The sequence below is a fragment of the Castanea sativa genome, chromosome 5 (genome assembly GCF_040712315.1).
Source record: "Castanea sativa cultivar Marrone di Chiusa Pesio chromosome 5, ASM4071231v1".
Taxonomy (NCBI): domain Eukaryota; kingdom Viridiplantae; phylum Streptophyta; class Magnoliopsida; order Fagales; family Fagaceae; genus Castanea; species Castanea sativa.
The window spans coordinates 35233330-35255135 of record NC_134017.1 but is presented as its reverse complement, the minus strand read 5'-3'; the positions used below and the strand labels follow the sequence as shown (position 1 = coordinate 35255135).

General features: G+C 38.2%; 2 protein-coding genes across 2 annotated transcripts; one reads left to right on the top strand and one right to left on the bottom strand.

Moving 5' to 3' along the window:
- Positions 1-559: 559 nt before the first annotated feature.
- Positions 560-1410, bottom strand: LOC142634383 (uncharacterized). Its single transcript, XM_075808677.1, has one exon. The coding sequence runs from the start codon at positions 1199-1201 to the stop codon at positions 722-724; it is 480 nt and encodes a 159-aa protein (XP_075664792.1). The 5' UTR covers positions 1202-1410; the 3' UTR covers positions 560-721.
- Positions 1411-2892: 1482 nt separating this feature from the next.
- LOC142635106 (uncharacterized) lies at positions 2893-10500 on the top strand. Its single transcript, XM_075809320.1, has 9 exons — positions 2893-3136; positions 4417-4496; positions 6168-6302; positions 7695-7749; positions 7875-8269; positions 8362-9712; positions 9834-10038; positions 10183-10351; positions 10483-10500. The coding sequence occupies exons 1-9, from the start codon at positions 2893-2895 to the stop codon at positions 10498-10500; spliced, it is 2652 nt and encodes an 883-aa protein (XP_075665435.1).
- The last annotated feature ends 11306 nt before the right edge of the window (positions 10501-21806 follow it).

Here is a 21806-nt window from a genome sequence, read left to right as displayed (position 1 = left end):
TACCAAAAGCCCATGTATCATCTACTTCAGCGCTAGTTATTTAAATTGTTTTAAACACTGGCAATTTATTAGGAACATTTAATCTTGCTGACGTATCTAACAGTATCCCAATGTAGTTGGGTTCTCACGGATTCCAGTTTTTGACTGAGGAGCTAAGGGCATATATTATGTTCGTTAAAGAAAATTTCAAGTCCTAAAGAATGAGATTTGGGGTCCATAATCCGTATCCCTGCAGTGAATTGTGCAAGTTTAATTTCCTCCATTCTTTTAGTTTCATTCTTTTCACTATTATGGCTTCTCGAATGAAATTTCAGCTGAAGAATTCTACTTCAGAACTTCAATTCTCGATCTTAAAGAAAGCAACACATAAATATGAAAAAAAAATTCACATCACAGATAAAATGGACCTGGATCCCAAACACATCTAGCTTTTCACTAGTAATAACAAGAAAAACTCCCACCACTTTGTAAGCCACTACATATTCTCCACTTATTTATTTATTTATTATAAATCCTAGAGCCCTATAAGAGGTAGGAATTTAGTTTGGGGGAAAAAAAAAACCAAAAAAGGGAAACTCTTACACAAATACCATATATGTAATATAACATAATAATAGCATATCTCATACAAAACTACATCTCATACCTAACTCTTAAGTGATAACTACTAGTGATTATAGAAACTATTACAAGCAAGCCTGTGCTATTAGTAATCAGAGGTCTAACAATAAGCAATACATTTGTTCTTGCAATCCATGGTGCAGCCACCCCCACCACCACCACCTCCATAACCCTTGCCTGAGTTGCTGTAGGAAGTGAAGCACTTGGCTGGACATGTGAGCTTCTTGTTGTAACATGGACCCTTGTCTTTACACACCACTGTGGGCCTTATTATACCACCTTTCGAGTACCCTCCATTTGGACCTCCAAACCCGCCTCCATACCCGCCTCCAACACCATTTCCAAACCCGGGTATGTTGAACCCGCCTCCAGGACTAAAGAACCCGCCCATGCCACCATCATTTCCACTTCCACCTCCACTTCCACTTCCACCACCTTTATTGTTGTTGTTGTTGTTGGGTTTGTCCTTGGAGTGTTTGAGCTGGGCTGAGAATGACCTGTCAGATTCAGGTCGGGTTGCCAGAGAGACTGAGACTGTGATGACCAGAATGGCTAAGAGAAAGCTGGTTATGGGTTTCATTGTGTACTATATGTATAGATGTATTTTTGTTTAATCAAGATGAGTGAGCTTACGAGAATGTGATGAGAGTTTTTGTGCTAAGGAATAATATACATGCGGATAGTGGTGGAAGAGGTAGAGATGATCAACAAGCATAGCATTTATGGGGAGGGTGTGGACAGTTGAGGGGGGACTCCCCATATGTCATGTGAGTAGGTTGGGTGCCATTATTGTGATCCTATTACTTTTTTTTTTTCTTCTCCCTCTTGTACTGTATCCGTTTTGGTCATGACATACCGCTCAAATATGTCTTTTTATGGGACACACTCACCAAGCCCAAGTCTTGTGGTGGGCTGGGTATTAGAGAGTCCAAAACTACCAATGATGCCTTTCTTATGAATCAAGTATGGCGTATATGGCGAAACCTGCATTCCTTATTAGCCAAATTCCTATCCCAAAAGCATTATTGAACAACCGATTTCTTACCGACTGCTTCAACTACTGGGTCTCACTTGTGGAAGGCTTTGTTACGGGGTAGGACCCTCTTGCAAGGTGGTTTACACTGGATTATTCATGATGGCGGTAAAATAAATTTTTGGATGGATCACTGGCTACCATGCGGGACCGATCCATGGTCTTATTCATGGCCCCTTACTTCATCACGAGTACGAGATTCTAGTAGCTAGATTGATTACTACAACGCACCAATGGGATCTTACACCTCTTAGTATGATTCTGTCCTCATCGAGAAAAATAAATGTTTGGATGGATCACTGGCTACCACTAGGACCGATCCGTGGTCTTATTCATGGCTCCCTACTTCATCACGAGTACGAGATTCCGATAGCTAAATTGATTACTACAATGCATCAATGGGATCTTACACCTCTTAGTATGATTTTGCCATCATCGATAACCTAATTTATCTATGCTCAGCTATTGCCCATTCATGGCTCTCCTAATACTTTAACGGATGACGGTGTTTGGGATCATCATGCAGATGTTTGCTCAGTACGGTCTGCTTATTCCTATCTTCTATCAACACCCAAAGAGGTTACAAGGCAGACATGGAGAGCAGGATCTTGGATTTGGAAACTAAATATACCACCTAAAATTCAAATGTTTCAATGGAAATGCGCGCATCATCATTCCCACTAAATCGGTCATTTTCCCTTACACTACACTGAGCGACCAAGTGTGTACCCGTTTCAATGAGCTTGAAACACCTATCCATGTTATGCGTGATTGTCAATTTGCATGAACTATTTGGTCTTCCTTCCCGGGCCAATTACTTACTTTGAACTTTTTCCAACTTGAATTACATGATTGGTGCAAAAGTAATTCCAGACTACACTCTCCTTTAGGTTATGTTCCATGGAACATTATCTTTGCTTTTATCTTATGGGCAATTTGGTTGGGTAGAATTCTTTAATTTTTCAGATGCATTCATCCCCTTTCATATTTTAAAACAAAAGGCTATTTCTCATGCCACAGAATTTTTCTTTCTTAGCACTGTCTATGCGGGGCATTTAGCTCCATTGTCCATCAAATATATTAGGTGTTGTCCAGCTCCTTCCCCTTACGTCACTATTAATACAGATGGTAGCTCACTTGGCAACCCTGGAAAATCTGGGGCGGGGGGCGTGGCACGCTTAGACCATGAAGCCTGGTTGTGGGGCTTCTCATTACATCTGGGAGTTACCAACACTACTATGGCTGAACTTTGGGGTATTAGAGAGGCGTTGGCTCAAGCTTGGGCTGAGGGCCATCACCGAGTTTGTCTACAAACTGATTCTCTTCTTGCGTACAATTGGTTGAATACTAATGCTGATTATCCTATGGAATTCTCTAACTTGGCTTTGGATTGGAGGTGGCTCCTTCACATGGACTGGGAGGCGCGTGTTAATCATATATGGAGAGAGACAAATAGCTGTGCGGACTTACTGACAAAGCGAGGTGCTTCCTAAATGGAACTGGAAGTGTTGTATGATACTTGCCCCACTTTTTTGTGGCAATGTTTTTATTGGGACTCCATGGGTTTTGTTACATCTTTGGGTCGTCACGGATAATAAGGTTCCAGTAATGTTTTGTTTAGATTCAACTATTCCTCTCTTAGATCTGGTAGGGTTGGGTGGTGTTTAGCTTGTTTCAGTCAGTTTGTGTTGTTATGTTTTCCTGTTGTAATATTTAGATTTGTAAGACTTCTGTTTATGTAATATAAGTCTCGCATTTTATGCAAAAAAAAAAAAAAAAAAGGAATTTTTTGTTTTTGATAGGTAGGGTAGTGGTTTTAAAATAATCCAAATGATGTTTATGTCCTGATTTTTTCGATTTTAAATTATCTCGGGGCCGTTTGGTAACATTATTCTAGTAATGTTGTTTGTATTTTTTAGAAATACGTTTGGGTGAAAAAGTATGTAGAAATACATGTAATGTTGTCTAAAAACTGAAAAATGTGGCTTAAAATGCCATACCAAACGGCCCCTTCGTTTCTTATGCTTGGTAGCTAGTGACCTCAAAATGAAATAGAGTTGTTGCTAGTAGTTTCAATTGCCTTTGTTTGTTTCGACATTAATGTTTTCTAGAAAATATTTCATTTTCTTATGATTGGTAGCAACTTTTAATGAGTTGGAAAACGATTTCTGTGGGCGAACAAAAACTAGCCTCTGGTGAAACACCACAGATTACAGTTAATTTCACACACAATCTATTTATAATTCAACAACTGGGAATAAACACTCCACAATGGGAAGCTCAAATAATTGATTTTATTGATCATAAATATTACAACTCCAAACGTTTTCTCTACGAAAATTCCCTTATCCCCGTGGAATTGAACATTCTCTCCTCCTTTCAGATTGGCTACCCTCTTATTTATAAGCATACTTTTTGTTCCTATCTTTATAGTTGTCATGTTGCCACCCCGACTCTTAGTGATATTTTTCTTACTTTATTGGTTTCCTCCCCTCCCTTATCCCTGAACTCTGTCTTCTGGGATATATTTTTGTTGTTCAAGCTGTCATATGCGTATTTAATGCGGCAGAGGTCAGGTAAGGGTTCCCAAATCGATGCAGAGATAAAAATCTTCAACCTTCTTACGTGTTCTGGAAGTTTCCCATGGTCCTAGGCACCTTCTAGGAGCTACACGTGGATCATCCGTGCACCTCGCTTCATGCAAGGTTAGTTCCTCACCTTTTCCATGTGAACCATTTTCCCGTGGTGTTTTCCTTTCTCAGGTATGAGGGATAATTTAGCTTCCTCTTTCTCACAGCCTGTTACCTTCTTGGACTCCTCTCATGTGTATAGGTTTGGCCTAGTTTGTTCCTGTGGCCCAATCCATTATTGGGCTTAAGGTATGGACGAGGATTCTTCTACTCCCCATAATAGCCCCCCATGATCTCCAAGTCATTATTATTGAAGTGGGGATTATGGTTCAAGAAAAAAAGGAACAATCATTTACTAGCATTTATGAACAGTGGCAGCGTCATGTAATTAATGCCGCAGACACGCCCAAGTTTCCCGCCCTACAATCATTGCCACACATCATTAATGGATGGTTAGATGTGGACTTTGGAAAATAGAAAATTGAGGGGGAAAGGAAGGAAGGGTTTCTACCCGTCCTTTCCTCTCCCCTCCTTCATTGCCATGGTAAGGAGTGAGGCAAAAGGCTTCGGGGTTTTGCTACATGTCACAAATCCTACCCCGAATGCTATGATTAGTTCATCATACCTTCGGATAGATCCTTTTTCTAGCCCATCAAACCATCTCACAATTATTGGCCCAAGCTAGAAGGGAAAATCTTACACATCAGAGCTTTGTTTTTAAAGTATATGGCCATGCTTTGATTGTAATGACTGATATGTTCCACGGGGTTTGTCTTGCCGTTATATATGGTGAAGGTTGGCCTTGTAAACCTATGAGGTAGGTCAGTTTTCTCGATCTCCTCAGAAAAAGAAGACTGAGATATTTGCTATAAAACTTTGCTCATAGTATCACCTCCCGAGATTGACAGTGTCACTGGAACTCGAGAGTGAGGGACTGTTGTACGCTTAGAAACAGGACCTTTATGCCTCTCCCTTTCTTGCTCTTCCCTTCTGTTCTTCCTAAGGGTAGGGAAACCATTCTTTTGCTATGTAGAGTCTGTTCTCGCTCCCTATAGGGATGGATTGTTCTCATATCTCTCATCTTGATCCTATCTCCCAGCACACTCTCATCTTCTCGAGAGTGACTAAGCACTAGACTCGAACCTCTTTGGTGATGAAGTTCTTCATCCTTACGGCGAAGTAACTCCTTATCCCTCTGTCTCCTTCTACAACGCTGCCACCTGCTCCCTTAGCCTTTCCACTTCCCTCTCCCTGCTAAAATGTGAAGGACCGTCCATGTTAGTAGCAGACTGCTCTCTTGTGGACGTGGACTAGGTGGCCGTGGAGCCTCCTTATGAACTTCAGATCTTACGTGTCTATCCACATGAATGGATTCTTTTGAAACACTTGGTCGTTCCAGATGGGCTGGACCACTCCGAGACCTATTCGCCATAGAAAATAAACCAACTTTTGAGCCTATTGCTTAGAAGAGTTTTCCCACAAACAACACCAATTGTGGGCAGACAAAAACTAGCCCCCTGTGAACCACCACAGATTATAGTTAAAAGTCTCACACAATCTATTTATAATTGAATAGCTGGGAATAAACACTCCACAATGGGAAGCTCAAATAATTGATTTCATTGATCATAAATATTACAAGTAAACTCTAAACATTTCTCTACTAAAATTTCCTTATCCCCATGGAATTGAACATTCTCCTCCTCACTCTTATTTGTAGGCATACTTCTTGTTCCTTTCTTTACAGTTGGCATGTTGCCAGCCCAACTCTCAAGGATATTTTTCTTACTTTATCAGTTTCCTCCTCTCCCTTATCCCTAAACTCTGTCTTCTAGGGGATATTTTTGTTGTTTAGGCTATCTCATGCGTATTTAATGCAATAGAGGTTAGGTAAGGGCTCCCAAATTGATGCAGAGATAAAGTCTTCAACCTTCTTACATGTTCTGGAAGTTTCTCGTGGTCCTAGGCATCATCTGAGAGTGACACGTGGATCATTCGTGCACCTCGCTTCAAGTAAGGTTAGTTCCTTACCTTTTCCATGGGAACCATTTTCCTATGGTGTTTTCCTTTCTCGAGTATGGAGGATAGTTCAGCTTCCTTTTTCTCATAGCCGTTACCTTCTTGGCCTCCTCTCATGCGTACAAGTTTGACCCAGTTCGTTCTTGTGGCCCAATCTATTATTGGGCTTAAGGTCTGGATGGGGATTCTTCTACTCCCCACAATTTCCAAGATACTCTTATTTTGCTTTCCATTTAAAAAAAAATTAATGGAAAATAATCTTTAAAAAGTAAGGGTATATTTGGTAACTGTTTTCTCTCCTTATTTTCTATTTCCAAAAATGATTTTCTATTTTTAGGACTAAAAAAATTATTTTGCAACCCAAAATAGACAGGAAAAAAAAAAAACTATTTTCAAAACTCAATTTGTGACATAGTTTTAAAAACCGGACCGGACAGGCCGGTCCGACCGGTTCAACCGGGAACTGGCCTCAAATCCGGTCCGGTTATGAGGTAAAACCGGAAATAATATTAAAAACAGTGAACAGTTCTGACCGGTCAGTTCAACCTTAAAAACCGGAAAACTGGCCGGTCGAACCGGGTACCGGTCATTTGGCAAAACTGTGCCGTTTTGCCCTAAAAAATTAAACCTAATCCTAAGTTCCTAAATCCTAACCTATCAGATTCATTCAGCTCTCTGCCTCTCTCACTTCTCTTCAGTCGCCTCCAGCCTCCTCATTCCTCAAGCTCTCAGCCTCTCACAGTCACGCTCTCCCTCACGCCTTCACCGCTCAGCGCCTCGCCCTCACCCCAGCCCCTCGCTCAACCCTTCGCGCGCGCCCCAGCCCCTCGCGCGCGCGCGCTCACCCCAGCCCCTCGCCCCCTCGCGCTCGCCCTCTCTCAGCCCCTCGCCCCCTCGCGCGTGCCCCAGCCCCAGCCTCTCGCGACCCTCGCGGCCCTCGCGCACACCCAAGCTCCTCGCGCGCGCGCGCCCCAGCCCCTTGCCCCCTCGCGCGCGCCCCAGCCCCTCGCCCTCTCGCGCGCGTCCCAGCCCCAGCCCCACGCGCGCGCCCACAGCCCCAGCCCCTTACGACCCTCGCGCCCCTCGCGCACGCCCCAGCCCCTCACCACACCCACGATCACTCTCTCTGCCTCCACATATAGTTAAAAATGGGTATGGTAACTATGGTTCAATTTCATTTTTGCCTTTGTTTTTTCATTTCAATTTCCCTTTCTTTCTTTTCATTTTTCTTTTCTTTTTTCACTTAAATTTCTCATTTCCATGCTTCAATTCTTGTTTGCAGGAGAAATTTATGGTTGTGATCGTGGACTCTAAAGTCTGAAGTGTTGTTTGCTGGGTTTTTTTTTTTCCTCTGAAGTGTTACTCTCTGTTTCTCTGCTTGGGTTCATCAGGTAACATTCTTTCCTTTTGATTTTGCTTTTGATCATGTTGTGGATTCTCTGTATGGTGTGGATTTGTTGTGGATTTGATTTACAGAGATTATTGTTTGTGAAATATTTTTTATAGAGAATTATACGTGTATGTCACTATGTTGATTGTTGTGTTGATGAATTTATTTGTTGGTAAAATAGTTGCTGCAAGTCTGAAATTGTTGAGTGAAATGGAGTCTGCCTCTGTACCATCTAATGAACATGCTTCTACAACCGGGTCTAATGCTAATTCTTCATCTGTGAGAGCAAAATGTGATCCTGCATGGGATCATGTGACTGAAGAGTTGAAAGACGGAAAAAGTAGCTATAGATGTATACATTGTGGGAAAAGTTATAAAGGAGGGGGCATTAATAGGATGAAAAGACATCTAGCTGGAATTAAAGGTGATGTGGCTGCATGTATGGGTGTACCTTATGATGTTAGGTTTCAAATGGTTGAGAATTTGAAGGAAATTGCTAAATCTAAAGAACAAACAAAAAAGGATCAAGAAGCATCTAATTATTCGCCATTAGAGGACTCACCAGAATTTGAAGATGTCCAAGAAATTACTCCTAGAGGTAGGGGTTAAGTAGGGGAAATAGAAGTGGTGGTCCTAGTAATTTTCCATTAAGATCTAATCTTGGCAAGAGAAAGGTTGGTGACATTGGTAATTACTTCGTTCCTAGAACAACATCGGGAGCTCAACCTTCTATTAAAAGTGTTCTTGCTAGCAAAGAAAAGAAATTGAGGGTTGATATGGCTGTAGCAAGATGGATGTATGATGCTTGCATTCCAATTAATGCTATGAATTCTAGTTATTATCAACCTATGCTCAATGCTGTAGCTTCTTATGGTCCTGGATATAGAGGCCCAAATTATCATGCCCTTCGAGTGCCTTTGTTGAGAGAAGCAAAAAGAGAAGTCCAATTGATTGTTGATTCTTATCGTTCATATTGGGCTGACACTGGTTGTACAATAATGGCTAATGGGTGGACTGATACTAGGCATAGAACATTGATTAATTTCCTTGTTTATTGTCCTAAAGGAATTGTTTTTATACGTTCTGTTGATGCTTCTGATTTGGTTAAGGATGCTATTAATTTGAGTAACTTGTTTGATGAAATTGTTAATTGGGTTGGTCCTGCAAATATAGTACATTTGGTTACTGACAATGCTGCAAATTATGTAGCTGCTGGAAGAATTTTGTGTGGAAAATATAGGAACATTAGTTGGTCACCTTGTGCAGCACATTGCCTAAACTTAATTTTTAAGGAGATTGGGAAGATGGATCATGTAGCTAAACTTGCAAAGCGTGCATCCAAGATCACAGTGTTCATCTATAATCATATGGCTTTGCAAGCTTGGTTGAGGACTAGAACAAATTGGACGGAAATTGTGCGTCCAGGGCCAACTAGGTTTGCTACTACTTTCATTGCCTTAGGGAGTCTTAAGGAACATAAGCATGACTTACAAGCATTGGTGACTAGCAAATTTTATGTTGAATCAAGATATGCAAAAGATAAGAAAGCAAAGGCAGTGGTGAAAATCATTCTTGATAATCAATTTTGGAATGATTGTCATGTAATTGTGCATATTATGTCACCATTGATTCGTTTATTACGCATTGTTGATTCTGATGAAAAACCAGCTATGGGTTATGTATATGATGGCATGTATAGAGTAATTGATGGAATCAAAAAAAATTTTAAGGACAAGAAGAGACTATGGGAGCCTTATGTTAATATTATCAAGGATCGTTGGGATAATCAATTCTATAGAGATATTCATGCTGCTGCTTATTGGTTGAATCCTGCATTCCAATATGACTCATCTACTCTTAATAAGAGGCTAGAGACACAATCTGCTGTGACAGATGTGATTGAATCAAAAGTTTCAGTTGGCCAATTGAAGTTGGTGGAGGAATTAAGGCTATTTCGAGAGCGTGAACAAACTTTTGGAACCCAACTTGCTCAAGAATCAGCCAAGACATCTCAGCCGGGTAAGATATCATTTACTTTAGTTAATTATGTTTTAAAGATTATAGCTCTTTTTTATATTTTTGGGATAAGTATGTTTATTGATTCATTGTATCTTTGTTTTGTGTTGTATATGGAACTTAGATGAGTGGTGGAAGTTGTTTGGATCTTGTGCTCCAACCTTACAAAAGTTTGCAATTCGGATCCTTAGCCAAACAGCTGCCTCTTCGGGATGTGAGCGGAATTTGAGTGCTTTTGAACAAATACATAGCAAAAGAAGAAATAGATTGGAGCATCAACGACTTAATGATCTTGTGTATGTTCATTATAACTACCGATTGAAAGAAAGGTATATATTATATAATCTCTTTTAATTAACGTTGTTGTGGGAAAATATGAGTGATTCACTAATTTGGTTGAGTGGGTTCTTTGTGATTGTGAAATATAAATGATTTGGTTATCAATTATTCATTATGTTCATTTTGTGATATAGAGTCAAAAGGAAGAAGTTTAATTTTGATCCTATTGATTATGCAAGTATCGATAAAACTGAATTTTGGGTAGTGGAAGATGAGGAACCTCCATTTCTGGATCATGAGGAGATAGAGAATGCATTATATGAAGAGGGAGCTCATCCAATCGAAGAAGGGTCTTCTAGTCATGTACAAAGAAGTTAGCTTATAACAATTCTTTGCCTAATTGCATATTTTAATTAGACTATTTATGATTTATGATAAATGATTATTAGAATCGTTATTTCATTTATTGTTCTTTGGTTTTGGAATTTGTATAGATATGGATAATGAAGTGATTGAGGATGATGATGACATCAATTTGGAATCATTTGGTGATGAAGATGATGCTCCTCCCGGATTTAGAGATAAAAATCATCATATTCCTATTGAAGATGAAGAAAATGAGGATGAGGATGATGATAATGATGCTAGTGGTGGAGCATTTGGTTTACATGATGATATTGATTTCAATTTTCTTCATAACAAATGATGCTTGACTTTTCAAACTTATTAGTTGTTTGTTTGAAACTTTAAAACTTATTTGCTATTTGGATGTAATGAACTTATTTGTTATTTGCTATTTGGATGTAAATATAATGACTAAGGAACTTATTTATTTGGTTTTTTTGATAGTTTATTATGTTAAGCACGATTTTTTTGTAATGTTTTATGTTAAATTCTTTAAAAAAATGTTATATACTTCTTTAAAAAATTTATTAATTATTTATATAATTTAAATAAATAATAATTAAATTATTTATGATGTCACCGGTTCGACCTTAAAACCGGTAATTAGCTGCTTTTCTGGTTCGTTCACCGTACCGGTTTTTAAAACCATGCATTATGCACACTATCTATTTGTGTTAATGCTTGAACGTTGAACCATCATTTAGTTAATTCTCTGAAACTATGTGTGTTATATTGTAGGCATTCTTTTTTTCATAATTGTGTTTTAGCATTTTATTGTTTTGGTGGTGCGTTCATTTTAGATTGTGATTCTCTCTCTTTTCTTTTTTTTTTTATAGATAAAAGATAGAATTGTATTAAAGAACTGAAAAGACACCACATCACTGCTCCGTTAGCCACATAGATATTAATAGTAACTGCAGTTAACAAAAGGATTAATATTACTTATTTTTAAACTTGAGGGACTAAAAGTGTTCACTTTAAACTTGAGGGACCAATTATATTTATAGAGTAAATTTCAGAAACCAATAATGTAGTTTTGCCTATAATGAACTTTTAAATGTAATTTATCTCCTTATTTTTCTTTTTTAAACGTGGAACCTCAACCCCACTTTTGGTGAATCTAGGGTAAATCTTGAATATAGACAGTCACCCCTGGCATCCACATATAAAATCACATAATAGTTATGTTATTTATATAATGTAATTGGTAATGTATAGATTATTCTTAAATTGTTACCAAATGAATTAGGAATTAAAGATTTCTTAACAAATTTCATTATCTACTAGATATATAAGAAATAAATAAAAAATTGCTTAAGTAACCAAAATTTATTCATTTATTAGTAAGGAGATATTGGCATAAACCCACCATATTCCGTACAACCAAGTACAATTTTTTTAAAAAAATATATTCTAAAAAAAAGGTACAAACTTATGCTATAACATATTATAAGCAATAGAGAATAGCTTTTTATGGGGTTTTAGGAGTGAATGGGAGAGTAATTTAAGTTATGTTGTTTGGGTGTTTTTGATATACGTGTGGATGATAAAATGTGTTAAAATATATGTAAGGTTGTTTAAAATGTGTGCAAGGTTGTTTAAAATGTGTGCAAGTGTGTTATAACTTATTCACCAAACATGTCTTTAGTTTTTCAAATAATTGTTACTCCCAAAAAAAAAAAAACAAAAATTCAAACTTACTGTTGCGGTTGGAACCCAATAAACTTATTGTTAGAATGTACTAAATGAAGAGGCCATGTGAAGAGATTTATGTTGGTGGAACTGAATAAAAGGTCAATGTCTCTGCTGTCATTTTAAACATGGCATAAATGCATCCAACTCCCAATCTGCAGTTCATTAAAATTGACGGTGATTCTTGATGGTACACCAAGGCCAAGGAGTATTTATCATTTGATTTTACAAATCATACTTATATATTAACAATTTATACTAACTAATTGTGATTCAAATATATATTTAAATTTTAAATCTTAAAAACTCTACAATTTATATACATTCTGTTAAGGGTGGGTATTACGTTTTTTGTATCTTAGACATGCATCTTGATGTTATTAGACGATATTTAGTCTAAACTTTTTCTAAGAAGAAAGTTGGGGCGGACACTCCGCGGAATAGGCTCCAAGGTACTATTCTTTCGCTGCTAGTTTGTGCGCAATCGTTGAGTCCAAAGCCCAAAAGAAGACGCTACAAAATGGGCTTGCTCTCCGTTTCTACCATAGAATGAACTTTTCTCCAATTTTTGTCACAAGACTGACTTGTCTTAACTTTCTTCTGTGTAGTAAATTTTTTTGCACTTTTCTGCAGCGTAAGTGGCCTTTCTCCATCTCTATCGCAAAAGGAACATTTTTCCAGTTTTTGCTGCGGAACTAACTTTTCTTAATGTTTTACTGTGCAGTAAAGTTTTCTGCACTTTTCTGCAATGTAAATGACTCTCTTCATTTTCTATTGTAGAAAATATTTCTCCACTTCTTGCACATAAACAACTCTAAAATCCAAAGAAAATACTCATTAAGCAAATGTTAGTTCACATGGGTTAGCGTATTCTTGAATACACTAACCATCAAGAATTTTCCTGAATAATATGCTGAATATTTCATTAACATATATTGGGTAGGGGGAAAACAAGGTTCATGCCTAATAATGATAAAAGAGAAATGCACTTTTTTTGTTGTTTCTGGGAAAACAAACTGAGGAAATGAATAGGGAATACAATTAAAGCATGAAATAATATAAGCATGCAAAACAAACTAAATATGCGATTCCAACCCTTTTGGGTGATCAGAAGGCCCAATCACTCGATGATGGAATACTCCTTACTCAGCCAATGCAACCACAATGCAAGGCTCGATGGTCCAAAGGCCTGCCATCTTGCCTAGCATCCCTAGTTGGATAGTATTAGTTAGTTCATGAAGAACTCTTTGGGATAGTGCTAGATAATGCAAGCCAGATCAGGCTCTTTGTCTTCCAATTCCTATAAAGGTTCTAGTGTAATGACTTTAGCCGGAACTAGAAAAGTGGTCCTAATATGGGGAATAGACATCCCTGAAGTGTCGCACTTCCTTTTCTTTCCTCTGAAAGCTTGCAAGAGTTCTTCATGAGTGGGTTCATACCCCAAACCGAATCTACCTTTGTTATCTAAGAGTTCAATGAGAGCAAGGCTCCCACGTCCTATGGCCCTGAGGCCTTGGCGTAACTTGTACCCAAACTTTAGCATTTCCATTACAGCCATTAAAACTACTGCACTTCGCGAAGCGTGCTATCGAAGGCTCTAATGATCATAGTGCTGGGCTTAATAAGAGACATATCCACCTTTAGGCGCTCAAGAGTGGCCATAAAGTAGACATTTAGGGTTGATCCATTGTCGATTAATACCCTTGTGACAATCATATTTGCACATTTGACCACGATATGCATGGCCAAAGTATGATTTTTTGCTTCTGGAGGCAACTCATCATCTAAAAATGAGACTTGGTTAGTGGCTAACACTGATGATACTAGAACCACGAAGGAGGAGTCTGTAACATTTGTAGGAACATGTGTTTCCTTCAATACCTTCAATAGAGCTTCTCGATGGCCCTTGGAAGATATCAACAAGTCTAAAATAGAAATCTTAGCTGGAGATTTGTTCAACTGTTGAATCACACTATAATCATCATTTCAGATGATTTTCAAGAATTCCTTAGCTTCTTCAGTGGTGACCCTATTCCTGACTGGTTCAGTTATGCTCTTGCCAATCTCTTTCCTCCTCTTTTCTAGTTCTTCAAGAGTGTAACATAGATCATTCCTGGTAAGTTTGGCTAGGCCTGAAGAGATATTAGAGCAAACCTCTTCCTTTCCAATTTGGGTGGAGATCAAAGTCACATCATACTTCCATAGTACACAATGGCTATCTTTGTAAGGGAAGGGCTTTGGCATGTGGATGACCACACCTTCTTGAGTCTACAAATTTGGCACTAGGGAGAGCATCTTTGAAACAATGATGATTGGGCTGGGCAACGCAGCTTCTAAAACTTTTGGGCTAGAAGCCCTTGAGATTCCTTGGATGGACTTTGGCAGAACTAGAGGATCGAAACCTTAAATAGCGGGGACAACATGGGTTACCTTTTAGACAAATCTTGGAGATGGGTTGGTAATCCCAGGCAAAGATAAGATCAAAGGAGCAAACGCTCAATGGTTGGCATAATTTGTTCCTTTTTTGGAGTTGGCAGCCCAGAATCCACAGATGATTCTATAATATCTTTGATAATGACTGAAGTTGGAGGAGTTGGGGTCCTCATCCCTAAAGGAATCTTACAAAGGCACTCATGCAAGTATTCATCTCAGTCTTTCCTTGATCCAATTGACATAGCGTTGTGGCTAGTTCCAGCTTGGTTACTTGGAGGGCATAGGCTAGCTGCCATGCAATCATTCCTCTGCACGACTTCTCTTTCAATCCAGATAATGGTTAGCTAAACTCTGAACTTGTGCCCTAAGCACTCTACAATTGAATAGGGTATGCTTGTCCCCACTGTGACAGAATGAGCAGACTTCCTAGTCGAAACTTGGGGCATCTATGTTCTCTAGAACAATGTGACTTTCTTGGGCTAAAGCCCGTAGCATTACTTTCAAAAGAATGAGGGGTATGAGAAATCTGGGATCCTCTCCTCCACTGTAGAGATAGCATTCGCATTCCCTTCTAGATGAGGAGGCAAGGGATTAGTGATGACATTCGGCCTAGTTGTGTTGTCTAACTATACTAACTTGTTGTCGATGAAATCTTGGATTCGATGTCTCAAATGTATGCATTCTTCCAAAGTGTGACCTTTGGTGCCAAAATGGTGTTCACTTTTCTTGGACGGGTCAAAATTGGGGGGAGGAGGACTGTCTTTGAGTTTCACAAATATTGGAGTCACTAGCTTCTTCTCCAACAGATGGGTAAAAAGCTCTGCCATGGGCATGGGTAACAGAGAGAATTTTTATGGCTCCGCCTTAGGATATCGAGGTCGATCGATCCTTCCACTTTGATTGAATGATCGGTAAGGTTCCTGGGCTGGCTGAACCTGTTGCAAATAAGGCCGGGCGTTTGGGGCTGTATAAGAAGAAATGACACCCCTTGGTCCTTCAGGTGCTTTATCGATCATATGAACATCGGCTTCCTTCCCTTCGCGGCCGGTTGCCTTTTTCCCCTATTGTTCTATCATAGAATTCAAAGCCTCAAGATTGGCTATTTTCTTGCTCCTAATACCCTCATCAATATGCTCCATTATAGGAATCAGGCTTGTGAAGTGAGTGACTTAGGCACTGATCATCTTCTTATAGTAAGGAGGCTAAAGGTTTTCAATGAACCATTTGATCATTTTGTCTTCCATCATGGGAGGAAGCACTTGGGCAGCTAGCTTAAACCACCTTTGGGCATACTCATAGAAAGAATTGTGCAGTTAGGAGTTATCTTAGTATTGAACCGAAAATACTCCAAGAAGGCATTGGCCTTCTCTCTCCAGCTAAAGGTCTTTTTCTAATTTCACATACCATGTGGTTGCAAGGCCAGTCAAGCTATCAGGGAAAATCTGGAAGAGCAAAGGATGATTGTCTCCATAGGGTGCCATCTTCCTATAGAACATGCGCATATGGGTGCAAGGATCTCCAATGCTATCATACTTGACAAACTCGGATGCCTTGAACTTGGGAGGCATAATGACTTAAGAGAAATTGGTCAGGCTATCCAGATCAATACTTCATCGGGCGCCGGAGCCCTTTATGATATAGATTTTCTTAGTGAGGGTCTCCATTTGACTTTTGACCTGATTGTAACCAAACTTTAAGGTCTTATCCTTAGGAGGACGCAATTCTGGGTCAGCCCCTTGTGGGATAAATGGCGATGTGGTTTGCCTTGATTTGGATTTGGTGGTGGCCGAGTCTCATTTTTAGACTAGGGTGCAGAGCCCTCCGAAGTAGGACTAGATGAATCTCGGTTCCCTTGGCAATGTCCTCCTTGGCATGGAGTTTTGGCCACTTGCCACAAATTTTATTTGTACATGAATACCCTTGTAGGGTTGGAAACCATTAGATATTGGCTATGATCTAATGTGTAAGAAATATGGTCGCTTTTCCATAGGGGTCAATCACAAATTCTATGTAAATAGGATGGATAGAACCTAGAGTAGAGCACAACTCTTTAATGCAAGCAAAAAGGGCAAACCTGCAAACGGAAACTGGACGCTTTCTCCTTGACTCATTTTAAAAGCAATCCTATAAAGGATATCCTAGCCTAGGCTAGGATGTTCACTCAGATTTGGCTCTTCCTAGTCCTTACGGGTTTTGACTTAGTCTAGGCCAACTATATGAGACATGGCTTAACTGGTAAGTTGGTGCTATTCTTAGGGGGGACCTCATCTAATACTTCCCTTCATAGAAGTTATAGGATACAGAGGATCAAGGGGATCCCTTTTAGCTACTCCTGTCCACCCATGGACGTAGAAGTGCCTATAAATCGGTGTATAGTAACTAACCAGACTGCACATGCAACTATTGCCTTCAACACTAAGCCTAGGTTCAACTCAATGTGGGGTGATGTCATGCATTTTGAAATGAAAGAGGAGAGACTTTCCAAGTGCACATGTGAAGGAAAGCTATAAAGAATGCTTTAGGAAAGTAGTAAAGCTTCACACATACCAAAATACCTCAAAGTTGGTTTTTGGGAAACCATTTGAAAAACATTTTGGAAAATATTTTTGAGTTTTGAAAATAGTTTACTAGGATATAGTAAAAGCATTTTCAAAAGGAAAGCCCTAGAGGCTAATGCCAATTTCAATGTTTTTGAAAGCCAATGTCTAAAGATTAGGATCCTATCAAAAGCTCTAAAGGCTAAACTCTCTAAGTGTCCCTAGTGGAGTCGCCAATCTATTGATCCCTCGTGGATGCTCGACCACCCATCGCGGCGACGCTCACGCGCTTTCGTTTTCTATGTGTGAGGAATGTCATACCCTAGGTGTGTGATTGGAATATAAGTCGGTTTTAATGAAATTACCAAGGGTAAGTGAAGTCGCCACCAATCATTGGATTTTTCTAGGTGTCATCGGTCACTTAACTATATTTGATTTTATTACCGATACGAGACTAGGATAAATGTCATTTTTCCTAATCTAATGTGGATGGGTAGAAAATCTTGATTTTTGAGTTTGGAAGTCTAGTTACCTGTGGGGAAGGTGTTAGGCACCCCATAATGCCTATTTGTAAACAATCCTTTATTTTTGTAAAATCATACTTTTCAGACATAGGTAGTTGAAAACGAGCTATTGGCATTATGTTTCAGGGCTTTAAGTGAATTGGGCTTTGAGGTTTGGATTTGGAAAGGATCTGGTCTCGATCGATGCTTCCCAAGTGTATTTGGAATCATTACTAAATTTTCATGGTGAAAATCTTATAGCATTTCACCTTATTTTCATGGTAGAAATCCAGTAGCACTTCGCCTCAGATGCGTACAAAACACTATTCTCACCAAGCCTTTAACCTAAGAATACGGCAATGGGGATGCCCCATTTTCATAATGAAAATTCAGTAGAGTTTCGCATTTGGTGTGCTATGGCGCACCAGCAGGGTTTCATCCTTGTGTATACAGCACGTGCCAACATTCTCATGCTAGGATGAGCCGGAGCCCCTCAAAGCATTATGCATATTGATACATGACGCATACATGAGAAAACCAATGTCACTTGGTGACATGGATCGGGATGGTCAAACCACGGGACTATGCACACAATATGATACAAATATACACCTACAGCAATCGCCTTGAGCGCATAATGATGTCACTAGGCCAAGAGCACTCATGGCTAGAGAGGGTCACTTATGTAGCCATGAGACTCCATCATACAAAGTGCACAATCACCTATACACACGCAGGCATATATACACACACACACACACACACACACATAAATCATGCACAATGCTATCACATAGAGTAGGAAAATAAAATAGACAATGCCAACATTCCAAGGGTATGGCCTAGCAAGGTACAAGAAAATATAAAATAAGTATTGCCATACTAGGGAACGTGGCCCAAGAAAAGAGCAGGAAAAGTAAAGGGTACAAGGAGAGGGGGAACCCTAATACATGCTCTAAAGAAGAGGCTAAGAGAGAGAGAGAAAGAGAAAACCACTGAAGAAGGGCTAGGCCCCCTAATCTACTAAATAATGCCCTATGTGGGCTTGCATCTTCTTGTTGCATCCTTGCCCTTTTTCCTTGCGCCTAGGAGGTCGCACCCTTGCTCCAAGTGTTCATGCCCTACGCATGTACATGCAATGACAAAAGAAACAAGCCAGCAAACAAGCAAAAGAACAACTAGAAGGAAAGTGTGCTAAAAGACAAGCTATCAAAAGGTGTCAAATGGAGGGTAAACAAACATGTGAAGCACACGAAGATGTTGGAAAAACTAGGTTTGCATCTCATACAAAACCCACAACAGAAGCAACAAAAGGATCTACTTCATTCATGAGAGATAACATTATAACCTTGAATTCTAGAACAAAGAAGAGAAAGCTTACTTTGGTGCAGTGAAATTCAAAAAACAAAAATTGAGAATACCTTCAATCTTCATCCCAATTCCACAAGGTGCCCAAGATGAGTGGTCTCTCAATTAGTTCTTGTGTACATTGATTTTCCTTTTGAAAACTATATTTCCAAGATACTGTAGAGAAAAACTGTTTTCTCTTCTTTTAATCATATGTTCATCTTAACCGCCTTAGCAATTTCTTTATTTAATAACTCTTATTAAGTAAACAACTGATTATCTAATCAGGTTTGCCTTTTGGGTCAGTCCAATTGGGTTTAAGTGCATCACTTGGGATGAGACCAAAGGGACTAATACAACTCTAGCTCCAATGGGCCTCAGACTTATCTGTTAACTATACAAGCCTAAAGTTACCACTAATTATATAAAAAGTACTACTATGGAAATATGATTGCACTCTAGGCCATATTAATTAATTATTTCTCAAGACTCTAATATGATATCATTTGACCCCTCCATGAAATATCCATAGTGAACAAAGTCATAATAAATGTCACTTTGTAAACACCTATTTTATTCCTTGAGTAACGGGTTTGATCTTTTAGTTATTCATATTTTTGAAATCAAATTTCATAAAGTATGAACTTTAGTAACTTTTTACTAAAGTGGCCGGCCCTAAATAACCAGTTCCTATTAAACTTATCTCAAGGAGATATTTTGTGTCTTTATAGATAGAGATTAAGATTTCATCTTGAGAATATGTGTTCCCTTAATAATATGTGTGGTTACCTAACATACTGAGATTTTGACCGTAAAACTAAATCTCACTCCTGATATATCAAAGTAACCTACATTTCATGATTGGGTTCATTATCCTCTCAGGATTGAGAGTCTATGAAATTAGAAGTTGTGAGATTAATTATTCAAGTGACAGTTGTTATTTGAATAATTCATCTCACAACGGTCAAGTTCAATATGTCTTACACACTTAAGACATATCCACACATCTGCTAGAAGTCTCCATGTTCATGATCAAGACAAATCATCTTAGTTGTCGTGTTAGTCTTCATAGATGAAACGCCCAATTTCATCATCAACTATGAACTATATTTTGAGTTTACAAGGAACTTGAGATTTATATTTTCTATAACTAAATCACATAAATCACATACAATGCATCTCAAGGACTATGATAATGTACAATTACTTCATTTATAAATAGTCTCATATAATTAAACAGTTTAATTATTTATAACATGCCAATAAATTGGATTTTAGAGCACAAACCCTAACAATCTCCCACTTTTCGGCCATCGAAAAAACTTTTTGGCCACATTTATTGCATAAATTATCCTTTCTACTACTACATCCCACGCTCTAGTATATCTCTAATGAGATGATACTTATGCTTAATCTGTATCTTCACCATCTAGTGTGAACACATATCTTGAAGTCAAACTTCATGAATCACAATCGTACTACAAGTCAGTGTTGTGTAGGCAGTAACTATCAAATCCTTACTTTTGTGGATGAGCATAATCTTCTGTTCCTTTAAGATACTTGAGTATATTCTTTACTCCCACTAAGTTAAGCAATTCTACATTTTAATTGATATTTGCCTACCATGTCCACTACAAAATAGATATTTGGCCTAGTATATAGCATAGCATGATTGAGACTTCCTTTTAACATGGTATAAGGAACTGTCTTCATATGCTTTTCCTTTTATATGTCATAGGACTATAGTCCTAAACAAAATAACTTCAAACTTGAAAGGAAAGAATCCTTTCTTGAAGTATCACATGCAATACTTGGCTAAATAATCTATATAAGCAGTTTGAGATAGACTCAACATCCTAATTTTTTAATCTTACCAAAGTTTAACTCTTAGGATGTGACCAGTCTCACTCAAGTACTTCATATCAATCTGGTCTTAAAACAAAAAATTCAATTCATGACAATATCTATACATCATTCTAAACAATTAGAATGTCATCAACATACATTAAGAGATTAATTACACTAGATAGCCTTTACACACATAAGGCATATCACTATGTAATCAAAATAAAACAATTTGATTGCTTGATCAAAGATGATATTGTATGACCTAGATGCTTGCTTTAGTCCATAAATGGATTTAAAGCAACTTGCATACTAAATACAACTAGTTCTTTGCTATGAACTAGTCTAGTTACATCATATAGATGTCTTCCTCAATTGCTACTAAAAAAAGTTTTCTTGATATCCATTGCCATACTTCATCTAAATGAAATAAAATGGATAAGAGAATCTAGATAGGGTTAAACCTGACTATTAGCGAACAAATCTTTTCATAATCAATCCATTTGTTTTTTAATAAAATTTTTTTTTTTGCCACTAGTCTTGACTTTGAAGATTTACACCTTCTAATCTATCACTCTCATTTTCTTGTAGACTTCTTTGAAAACAATAGGCTCAATGCCATTAGGCGTCTCTACAAGTTCTAGACTTTAAATAAAATCTAATTTTATTTAGATAAGTTTGATCAAGTAATCCAAATTCATATCCTTATGGGATGACTTTACAAGTATATTCCAAAAGTATGAATTTATCAGGTAATCGTATAATCCTCCCACTACGATATTGTACCGGTGTACTAGCTATCTATAGAATAATATCTTGTGGTGTATCTAACATAACCATCTCATTTCTAAATGTATTTTATAGTTGTCCTACAACAAAATCTGACATTTTTCTTCTAGAACAAATCTATATTTAGCTTTAAGATTATTCACATAGTCATTATCTAGAAATTTTGTATTTGTAGTTTACAAACACCTTGTTATCTTTATGACTACTAAAATAATCTTCTGCAATTCCTTTTGGATGCCCAACATAAACATACATTTTTCTACCTTT